General features: G+C 55.4%; 1 protein-coding gene across 1 annotated transcript in view; it reads left to right on the top strand.

Annotated features, from left to right (window-relative positions):
* The first annotated feature begins 9,049 nt into the window (after positions 1-9,049).
* The window catches only part of NKAIN1 (sodium/potassium transporting ATPase interacting 1), a 40,181-nt gene continuing 37,736 nt past the window's right edge, over positions 9,050-11,494 (top strand). The window contains exon 1 of the mRNA XM_040588746.1: positions 9,050-9,372. Coding sequence (XP_040444680.1) covers positions 9,319-9,372 — 54 coding nt within the window. The 5' untranslated portion in view covers positions 9,050-9,318. The remainder of the gene's footprint in view (positions 9,373-11,494) is intronic.

Genomic DNA, 11,494 nt, shown 5'->3' with positions numbered 1-11,494 from the left:
AGTTTTCTGTGGCAGGCACAGTGCTCTCGGTGCTCAGCAGTAGGGGAACAGGCCTGGTGGCAGGTCCTCGAGCAGGTTAGATCCGTCCTTCATATACCTCTGGCTGAGTGCTGGGATCCCACAAGGGTGCCTGCACCCTGCCTCAGCTTCGGGGGGACCTCAGCTTCTGCTAGGTCTTGCCCTCTAGCCATGGTCCCTCTGCCTGGCTGACGCTGCTGCACCCCAGCCCTGGGGTTTAGGCCGGCAGGGAACAGTCCGCACTGGCTTTTTTGGTTAAGGCTGAAACCGGCATCAAGCCCTTGACCCAGAGCTGAGCCTCAGCGCATCTGTGTGAGAACATACAAGGGGGGGTTCCCGTGCCATGAGCTGTTGTCTGATGTTAATTAACATGCCATGAGGAGCACATGTGGCATTTCTCTTCTGACAGTGTCCACCTCAGTTTTCATCCTTTTTTCCTCCCCATTTTTCCCCCCATTTGCTGCCTTGGCTCAGGTTGTATCAGGCGTTTCTCACCTCACTGCCTTTCTGCCCCATCCCAGAGGGGCCTTCTTGAGGGCTGCGGTTCAGCTGGGACAGCAGCCATGTTGTGCTCCCACCCCAGCAGCACCATGCCATAGGACTGTCCTGCACAGTCTTGGCAGCATTTGACCAGGACAAACCTGCTGCAGCCACCAGGTATTTCAGAGCTGGGAAACTGGTGCAATTTTGTGCAGTGAAAAGGGAAGGAATGTGGGGTCCCCCTGAGAACGTTTCTTGTCCTCATTTCCCTGCTGTAGGCAGAAGAGAAAAACTGGAGGATGCCACTCCTGGCGCCAAAACAGACACATCAGCTTTTAAGGAGGCAGGGAAATTGGTTGCGTGTTCCCCGGGAGGCAAGGTGTCTCCTGGGCATGTACTGTGTGGCATTGTCCCTGGTCCCTGTCACCTGGGATGGTTCCTGTCCCAGTGCTATGTCCTTCGGTCAGCAGTTGGCTGCAGGCTGCCCCATCCCTCAGGGACACACAACCTTACTCACCACAGTTGTTTCTCTTTGAAGCCCTTGGAGCTGGAGCAGAGCTGGTCTCTGCTCCAGGTTCCTAAATCATCGCAGTCTGAGTGACTTTGGGTGCAAGAAGGGGTGAACTGGAGAGCACGGATGGGTTTAAATCTTGGGGAAACCATTGACCCCAAATGAGCTTCCTACACGGACACTCTTCATCCCTGGGGTGATGGATTCAAGGGTCAGATCTGAATGCTGAGATTCAGCAGAGCTCCAAGTTCAAATCCAGGGAAGATCAGCTTCACGGGAAGCAGGTCTGGTCCGTCGGCTGCTGACATCCACCTCCTGTCATTCCCCAACTCCCAGCAGGAGCAGCAGGAATGGCCGCTGCAGCCCTGGGACTCTGTGGTTATCCCTGTGCCACTGCCCTCGATGGCATCTGTCCCTGTGGGGGGAACCGTGCACGGCTGGAGCCGGGTGGCAATGGCGCAGGCATGGGAAGGCCCATCATCGCCAGATCACGGCGAATGAATGTATCTGCACACAAACAAATCACCCTTCGCTGAAGAGGCAGGTGGAGGGAGCTGAAGGTAGGGTAAAGATTTATTTTTAACTCTGCAGAGTATTCAAGAACATGCCCTGAAACACATGTAGGTGAGAGCCGGGACTCCAGCCAGGAGGGCACAACAGGGGACCGACCTCCCCGGACCCACCCGAGCTGCAGCCCTGGACCCAGGGACCCACACCGCGCCTCCATCCTCTCACTGAGGGCTGTTGGGCAAGGAGGGTGCCAACACATGGATTTAGTGCTTAATTAGACCTTGTCACAGTCCTCGAGGGTTTATGGTTCTATTTGAATATATGTCCAGGTGTCAGAGGGAAGAGTGACTCCTGAGGCTGAGCCCACAGTGCCAGGATGATAACCCTGCAGTTCACTGAATCTTGCTTGTTTAAAAGAATTAAAAAAGGGTTAGTTTATTTTGTTTTCCTAATTCCCAACCCAGGAACCTGCAGGGAAGTGCAGGAGGGGCACCTCTCTCCCCCTGGCCTGAGTCCTGGAGGGTTTTGTTGGGCAGCGGTTGCTGTGCCTGGGGGTCCCGCAGAGCCTGGGGGTCCCATGCAGGATGCTCAGCAGTTGGCAGCTTCCAGCATTGGGCAGTGGGGGCTGGATGGATCCGCATCCACCCGGGGCAAGCAGGTGTCACCCCTTCTGCCCCCAGACACCCGTCCATCACAATGGCATGGATGTCTGTGGAGCCATGACCCAGATCAGGGAAATGATCCGGATTAATGCTAAATCCCCCAGCCCTGAGGGAGCAGCCGGGCGGATCGAGCCAGGCCCACGGCAGACGATTGGTTTGCTCTGAGGGCATCTCCATGCTGCATGCATTGCTGCCACCTGAGCACTGGCAAATTCACAGCAGCAGTGAGCCCCCAGCCCAGCTTCCCAGGCAGGTCCTTGTGCCCGTCCCAGCGCTGCAAGACAAATCTCTGTTTCCCAGCGCCAGGGAACTTGTGGATCAAATAAACATTCTGTGCCAAGTGGAGGGTGAGGAGGGAGACACAGACAGGGGCAGCTCTGAGTTACCGCTGCCAATTACTGTCTGCAATTAAGGCCGGATCAATACCCACCATGCTGCTTTGGTGATAGATCGGACCATGTGCCAACATCCCAGCCCCTGGGGAGAGCTGAAAGCTCATTTAGGAGAATCACCTACCTGCTCCTAACGGGATGTAGAGGAATGAAGCTGGGTTAATTAGCATTGATAATATACAGCTGTGGGTTGGCTTCAGGGGCGTTGCCTGATGTAGACAAGGTGCAGGTGTGGCTGGTTCTGTTAAGTGGTTGAGAGCCAATAAAGAGAGAGAAGTTGAGGAAGAAGCAAGAGAGAGGAGAGTGGGTCCTGGGTGAGATGGCAGTAGAGGGACTGGCATGAAGAGTGTGCTGGCATGAGACGGTAACAGACCTTGTTGCAGTTTGGTAGTCTGGAGAGTCCTGCAACAATGGGATGCCTGTTCAGTGGATTGTAGCTCTGGCACCATCGGGATGATTTATGGATTTAATGCAATTTGCTATTGGAGTGGTACTTGGAGCTCAGCAGGTTTAATGCTGTGCAGAGCCCCACTGGGCATCAGTGAGCACAGCCGGCTCTATGACACGATTCCCTGGGCTCACACTTCCCCTGCACTTGCTGCCAGGCCATGGGGACTGCCGGGAGAGCAAGGCACTCACCGTGAAGGGCTGGCACCCACCAAGGGGAGCTGGCACTTGCAGCAGGGCTGGCTGCCACAGGACTGTTGCAAATGCTGTACAAGGTGAGTACTGCGAGACTGCACCCTGCTTGTATGTGCATGTACATATGTGCACACTCAAGCACACACATGCATGTGTGTGCATACACAAGCCTATGCACACATGCATATGCATGCACACACATGTACCCACACACCCCCTCACTGACACTGCCAGGGCCAGCACTGCCACCAGGCTGTGGGGACAGGGCGATGCCTGTGCTGGGCAGCAGAGCACCCATGGGGATCTGGGGCGGGGCAGCCCCAGGGGCTGGCTACCCCCCGGCTCCTGGCTGCTGCCAGCTGCACCCGGGTGAGCACGGGCCCCTCTTGGCTCCTGTCCCATGCTAGAGCCGTGCCAGCTCTGGGGCATCGCAGCAGCAAACCGTTAAAGGCATAATCTGAGTGCAGAGAAAATTGTTTTCTTAAACAGGTTTATTCCTCCAAGGGAGGTATTTGCTTGAGAGATTTCCACTATAAATTAAATCTTTCCCAGGATGCAGATAAACGGCCTGTGTGCGCGCTAGAGCTGCTTTGGCAGGGGGGCTGCCAGCTGCTTCCCAGCCTTTTGGTGCACACTGGAGGTCTGGCAGTGATCCCCTGACATGTCCTATGTGGCTGTCCCTATCCTCATCCCCATCCTGGTCCTTGATCATTTGGCAATTCCAGCATTAGCAAGTGATCCCAGCCTGGTGCAGATGTGGTACCCAGAGCACCTCAGCATGGTGTGGAGGGCCAGATCCTGCTCTGGGTGCTGGTAATCCCCATGCTGGGCGCAACAGGGGCATCACCGGGAGGCCCCAGCTCAGCCAAGGGCAGCCCTGGCCCTGCTACACCCTCTAATTACCTCCCTGTCCTTCCTCCAGCACTTTTCCCACCTTTTCCCACTGCTGCTCCAAAGCTTCTAATGGATTTTGATAGTTACAATAAGCAAGTGATAATTTCTAAAAGAATGGAAAACAATTATTTGCTCTGTTGGGGGATTAGGTGATATTTAGTCTCTATTTAATGGAAAACTAATTAAATTACATGAGCGAGTGAATAGAAATTTTTTGTTAATTATGAATTTTGTGAGCTACAAAGGCTAAATGATGATGGATTCTGTAATCTGCCATACTTTTCGCTAGACACAGAGATAAGATGACAACTGAGAAAGAATGGCGTGAATGCATTTTAATTTCTATATAGATTCAATAATAACAGCCAGCTGAAGAATGATCCATTAACAGTGATCTGTGGGAGCTGACATTGATTGGCAGGCTGATGGCTAATTATGTTAAAATTGGGGATAAGTTGATTAAATAGATTTGTGTGCATCGCTGGAGGTGGTCAGGGAAGTCACTTTGGTTTGATTTGCTCTGTTGTGGCCCTTCCCTTGACCCCTGCAGGGCTGGGTGGGGGGAGGATGCCCCACATGGGGGGCACAAGGTGTCCTTTGGGGCTCTGAGTCGCTGGGATTTGGGGCTGTTCCCCAGTGAAGTGAGGAGGGATGGGTTCAGGGTCAAGGCTGGCAGAAGAGGTGCTGGGTGTAGGCTGAAGTCTGGCACCCCTAGCACAAACCTGGTGCCCAGATTTGGGCTTCCCATCACACAGAGCATCCCTCATCCCAGGGATGGAGCATCCTTGACCCCAGGGCTCACCTCAGGGCTGGGGCATCCTTGACACCGGGGCATCCTTGACACCAGGGCATCCATGACCCCAGGGATGAAATACTCCTGACCCCAACCTGGGGCACCCTTCACCCTGGGACTAGGATGTCCCTGGTCCCCAAGCTGCTCTGTCCCAGCACAACCCAGAGGAGCTATGTCCATCCCAGCCACCTGCTCCAGCCCAGCTGCCCTGTCACAAGGTGCCAGGCTGCACCTTGTCACCTTCTCCCTCATGCTGACAGGGCTGCTCTTTTTAACCACTGGTTAATTAGGGGCTAATTAGCATGATTCCTGGAGATCTTCATCTCTTGAGCAGCAAAGGTGAGTGTATCGTGGCTCTTCAGCCAAAATCCAGCCACCCATCAGGCTCTGGAGGGATTTAACCTGAACTAAGCACACACCCCATCCCTGCTCCCCATTAAGGGGAATTACCCGACCAGCTTAAATTATGCAGGATGTGTGCCAATGATTTGCATGTGTTTACCCCGCACTGATTTACATAATGCATCAGAATAAATATCTTTTCCCCATCACCATAACCAAGATATATGAGGCCCCTTCAAAGATTTCTTTGCCAATAAACATGCCAAAAATCATAGTTTTGTCTTGTTCTGATGACTTAGCACTGTTAATTACTGCCTGAGTGGGTGAAAGATGCTCACCAGCCCCCTTGGCTTTGTGTCCGCAGCAGCCCCCCTGGGCTGACATATCCCTGGGCAGAGAGATTCAGTATAAATTTGCCCCCAGAATTCATGTTGTGAATCATCACCAAGCCTAGACAATGGTTTTAGCCCAAAAGAAGTGAAAAAATTCAACCCCAAGAGCCCATGAGGAAAAGAAGGGGAAAAAAAAAAAACCAACTCCAATGCCAGGGCTCAGGGCTGCAGAACTGCAATGTCCCCTGGGTGTCTTCTATTAACCTAAAACCCCCTTTTTTTCTCCTGGTTTTGCCTTTTTTAAGGCAGCAAACAGCATCCCCAGCCTGGCTTGCCCTACAGCAGCTTTGTGTCTCCTCTTCCCCCAAATAACTACTCGTGACTGCGCTTGGGAGCATTTCTTATGCTCATCCTGGGGAGTTGTATTTTATTTTTTTGGCTCCATTTGGAAATAGTGAATAATTCTGGTGATAGATACAAGTGTCCCAAGTCCTGGTGTCCTGGCAGAGGCCCAGCTCTCCATGGGATTTCCCTGCCTTCAGCTGAGAAAAGGAGCAAAAGCTGCTGGTGGTGTGATTTTTTTCTGCTCCAGAACTTTTTGAGGGGGGAAAAAAGGAATAAAAAATTTAAACCCGATCCCTGCATGAGTTTTCTGAGCAAAAAATAGACACTTTTGCGTAAAAATATCATTTCAGTGAAAACACCCCATTTCATTGTGTTTTGTTTATACCCTTTGGCAGAGATATCTCTCTGGCATAAGGATGCAGGCATTTTTTTACTTAAAACATCTTTTTGGTGGAAGGAGATGATTTTGATTGTAGAGAAGTGATCGCACCTGGCTCCTCCTGCCCTAGGGATGGAGGGCTTGGCTGGGCTGGATTCTGCTACACTGCCGGTGCCGGGGGACTGCCAGAGCCCCTGGCTGAGCAGAGAGGTCACCTGCCACTGTGCAGAAGCCAGGCATGAGGAGTCCCTATGGGTGGTGACCTCTGCAGTGCCCTCCTGTCATGGGAGCCCCTGGGAACATGGCTGCTCTCCCAATTCCATCCCAAAGGGCTGAGATGGAGGCGAGAGCCGTACCCAGGCTCTTGGAGGGCAGGGATGCAGGATTTGGGGTGAGGCTCCAGCATCGCCATTGCAATGGGGAAAGTGAGGCCCATCAGGGCTTGGTGGCAGCTGTGGCTGCACACCAAAAGACATATCTTTCCAGCTCCCTCCCATCCCCAAGAATGAATAACATGACCCTGGTTTAACTTCTTCCTAAAATTTCCTCTGTAATTTTGGTCATCGAGTTTTTTCTTGCAAAGGGATTGTGGGCTCTGGAGGGTGGTGGTTTACAAGCAGAGAAAAAGACAAAATATAGGGCTCATTGCCCACCCGCTCACAAATGAAGTTCTCTCCTTGCCTTCTAGGGAAGCCTTGACGCATTATATTGACCTTTTTTAATTTAAAATTGATTCCTCGCATAACTCCACCTGGCATCTCTGTGCCATTGTATCGATTGTCACGATTTTATATCCAGGGCATTTTGCCTTTCTCTGGTATTTTTTGGAGCTGACAGGAAGGGTTGAGCTGAGCGGATTTTCCTGGCTATTACCAAGAAGATGCTGTGAGGTGACTGGACCCTCAGCCTTTTTTGGCCCATGGGGTAAAACCAGTCCCTCTGCTCCAGGTTTCTGCTGTGCTTGAATCCCAGAGGAGCACACAAGCTCGATCCTGGAGATGGGTCTGGTCCCCCCACTTCTGCATGCGGGCAACCCTTAGGAGCCTGGGACACTCCTCCCCATGGGATGAGGGTGATGGGACCTCTCTCAGGCTCTGGGTGAGGACCTGGAGATGATGGAGCCCAGAGCGCTGGGGGTGATGGAGTCAAGCCCACAGTGGTGGTGTCACAGGGAGACCTGGTCCACGGGTGGGATCCTTGGCATCCTGCAACGGTAAGGTGTAGGTGTGAGCAGGGCTTGTGGAGGTTGCAGCTCACCACTGACCTAAGACAATGTGGTATAAATGCAGAGGTCCCCGTGTTTCAAACACCCACTGGCTCAGTCTGGGTTCAGCCACTTCTCCCAGGCCCCTGGTTCAGAGCATCACTTGGTGAACCCACAGGATTTTTGTGGCATGGTTTTTGCATTCATGGAAGCCAAGTGGTTTCTGCAAAGCCCCGTCCTTCAGCCTCCCAAAACACTCCTGGGAGCACAGAACAGCTGGGAGGGAGAGAAATTCCCACCCCTGACGGTGAAGGAAAAGCTCCAGGTGTGGTCCCAGCTGGTCCCAGCAGTGCACGGGGATGTGTGGTCTGGCTGGGCCAGGTTAGACCATGGCTAGAGCGACAGCTGTGCACAAATGCATCTGTAAGGCTGCAGCCCCTTGGACCCTGCACAGAGCTGCCTTGACACCTGGGAGTGCGGAGGGCTGTTTTAGGAGATGCTTCCTTACAAAAATCACAGCTGAGGATTAAGAAATCACAGAACTGAGAAGCAGCAAACTGTCCCCAAGTCCTGCAAGGTGGCATTTTAGGAAGAGGTTTCTAAAGCACTGGAAAAGCAGCATCCCGGCTATTCCCGGACAGATGTGCACTCCGCGATCCCCCCTGAAGGTGTGCAGTGAAAAAAGAACAAAGGCGAGCGGGGTGTATGGCGGCGGGGAGCCATACCCTGCCTGCTCTGCTTGCACCCGCCTCCTTGCCCAGACCTGCTGGGCGTCAGCCCTAGAGCCCCTGGCGCCCAGAGCCGGCTGGCTGGGTGCTGGGCTGCGGAGCGGGGCTCTGCAGGGAGCAGCTGGGGGCCTTCCTCGCCGGGCGGAGCGATCTGCCCTCCCTGCACACCCAGCTGCTACCCTAGCACGGTCCCCCCAGGGTGCCCCCCTGAGGAGGTGGCTGCGGGGTCCCTGTGCTGCGGGTCCAGGCACCACCCAAGGGCCGCAGGGCCGAGGGAAGGGGGAGGGAAGCAGCTCACCGGCCCTTCGCTTTGCAATCGCCGGGATTTAACCCAGCCCCACCTGGCTCCGGAGGGGAGAGGACGGGGGGAATACAGAAAAAAAACCAGCTATTAAAAAGGCAAATACTGACGATAAGGAAAGGCGGGCGCGACTAGCAGCCGCGCCTGCCGCTGGCTGCGGGGAGGGGACCGCGCTACCCGGCACCCCCGGAAGCCGCCAACGGCTCGGCGCGGCGCGACGTTCCCGGCCTCGCCTCCCCGCGCCCGGCCGCGCCGCCCGCCGGGCTCCGCCGGGAGCGCGTCTCGCCTTGTTCCGGCGGCCGCGGCCCGCCCTGCCCGGCGCGCCCCCGACCCCACCCGCCGCCTCCTCCCCGCCCGCCCCCGGGGCGCCGAGCGCGGCTGTGCGCAGAGACAATAGAAGGGCCGGGCGGGCTTCGCGCAAACCTGCGCGCCCCGGGGATGGATGGCGAGGTGTGCGCGGCCCCGGGGTCCCTGCAGCGGGGACCGGGGCTGTAGCGGGTCGGGGGGACCGGGGCTGCGGGAGGGGGGAGGCGGAGAAGGGGGGCGATGCCCCTTTCTGAGCCCAGCCCGCCTCTGTGCTAACCTGGCAGGGCGCGGGAGGCGGCAGGGCTGCTGGGGAGAAAGTAGCGGAGCTGGCCGGAGGCTGGAGGGCAGGACATGTTGCTGGTGCCCCGTTGATGCTCCCCGGGCGGCGGCTTTGCTGGCTGAGGGGCGGCTGGTGAGCGGCCGGAGGACGGCGACGCGAGGCCACGGTGGGGGAAATCCGAGGCTCCGGCTGGGAAACCATGGGGAGATGCAATGGGAGATGTACGCTGGTCGGATTCTGCTGCCTGCAGCTGGTAAGGCGAGGGGCCGTCTTGTGCTCATCAGCATGCCGGGTTGTGCTTTGTGCGAAATGTTGGCTGTCACTGCTACCCACTCCGTCGCGGTGGTGACCTTGCTGTGGGACCAGCTTGGGGATGCTTCAGTACCACCCAAAAAAAAACCAAAAACCAAAGAACAACAAAAGAAAAAATAATAATCAGGGAGGAACAAAATGCCACCCTCTTCCCTTGCCTCAATCCAGCACTGGTAGGAGTTGCGGCTGGGGGAGATGGATGTGAACCAGTTCCCTGTGCTGTCAGCGCCTGGGGATGCGTCTCCAGCAGGTGTGAGCTTTGTTTCCAACTGCAATCTCATCCCTCCGAGTTCACTCCTGCCAGCAGTTTCCCATCCTGGCAACTCTGAGGATGTTTCATGGGGTGCTGGTCCCCCATCTCGGGGCAAGAGGGAAACTTGAAGCTGCTGCCAGCACTTCGTAAACTCTCCCACTTTCAAGCAGGACCTGTCTGCCCGCGGCCAGGGGACGCCAGGATGTTGGGGGCAGAGAGAAGGGAGAGGTTTAATTTTAATAGGATTGTCAGTCTTCATAATAATTAGGTGCTGTGCTTGCCACTGCCCGTGAATCAATCTTCATCAGGCTGCTGACAGAGGAGCAGGCAAAGGGAGCGCGTGGGGTATTTGGGGGGGTTTCTGCTAAAACCAGCACTGACAAGGTTGCAATTAATTATCCTGGCTGCGTGTTTTGTTAGCGGAGAATCAGCATCCTACATCTTGCCCCCACAACCGTGCCAGTGCTTGTCGTGACAAGGAAAATGAGGGGGGATTGCGGAAACGTGTGGTGGTCAGCCTGTGATGTCCCCAGGGATCGGAGGTGAGGGGCTGGATGGAGGCAGCGATGGAAACAGGCTCCGGATCCACTCTGGAGGTGATAGTGGCATCCTGCTGACCAGCACTTTCTTCCCAGCGTTGCTTTTGTTCATTCTCCATCCTTCAAAAGGCAGCAAACGAAGAGGGGTCCCCACTTTTGGATAGCTAGGGGAACCAGGTTTTCCTTGGGGGGATGCAGGAAGCTTCAAAGCCAGACCTTGACCCCGGGGAGTGGAGCTGTTGTGGGCTCATCCCCAGGCTGAAATCCCACTTGTTCCCAGCGGGAATGGCTTTTCGTGTCCCCAGCTGTCCCCCCGGTTCAGTCTGTAAAGTCTTCGCACTTTGCTCACCTTCCTCCTCATCCAGGATAAATCCGATGTGTGGTTTTTGCGTGTGTGGGAGTTTCCTGGCTTTTGGTTACTTTTTTTTTTTTTTACCACTCTGCTCCAAAACAGGTTTGTTGGTGTTTATTCCCTGAGATATCCCAGTTCTGAGAGATTTTAATATACTTGTTATAGGGGAAGAATGGAATTGGTGTGAGCTCCTGAGCTGGGAAAGTAGCTCCTGCTCACACCTGAAGAAACTTTGCGCTGCAGATTGGGATCAGGCTTTCCTCATCCCATGTCTTCTGCTGCTGCTGGCATCCCCAAAGGCTTGGCTCTGGAATTGTTCCTTATCAGTGGCCTTTCCACCCCTGGCTCACCCTGTACCCCCAGTTCATCCCCTCCCAGCCTGCAGGATGCTCTCCCAAGCTCCTTCTCGGCTCTGGAGGCAGTGGCTAGCATTGTGCCAGCTGGGGGGAGATGCGCTCTGCCCCTAGCATCCCATCCTGCAGCAGCGGCACCCAACCACCCCATGAGGAGAAGGTGCAACAGGGTGCCCTGCCCAGGGTAGGGGGCTCTGGGTGCCCACCCACAGCCCTAGGGTGAGCCAGCCCCAGGGCGGTGGAGGTGACGGGTGCCATCAGGGTGTCCCCTTGGGTGACTGAGGCCAATATTCATCCATGAGGTGGTGTGGCCAGGGCACACGAACCAGGCAGTGCCAAGGGTTGGGAAGTGGCGATGGGGAGCGGGGGTGACACCTGACCCTGGTTCTGCTCCTCTCCTATGCTTCAGCTGCTCTGTGCCACCCCTTACAAGGGGACAGGAGTCGTGTCCCTCCATCCAGGTAGCCCTGATGCCTGTTTTGGGCCCTGTACTATGGGGTGAACAGCAGTGCTCCCAGTGCCCTCAGACGCTGGAGCTGGGGCTGGACTGGTGTGTGCTGGGGCTG

Source organism: Falco naumanni, chromosome 3, assembly GCF_017639655.2.
Source record: "Falco naumanni isolate bFalNau1 chromosome 3, bFalNau1.pat, whole genome shotgun sequence".
NCBI lineage: Eukaryota > Metazoa > Chordata > Aves > Falconiformes > Falconidae > Falco > Falco naumanni.
This window is presented reverse-complemented; position numbering and strand designations above follow the sequence as displayed.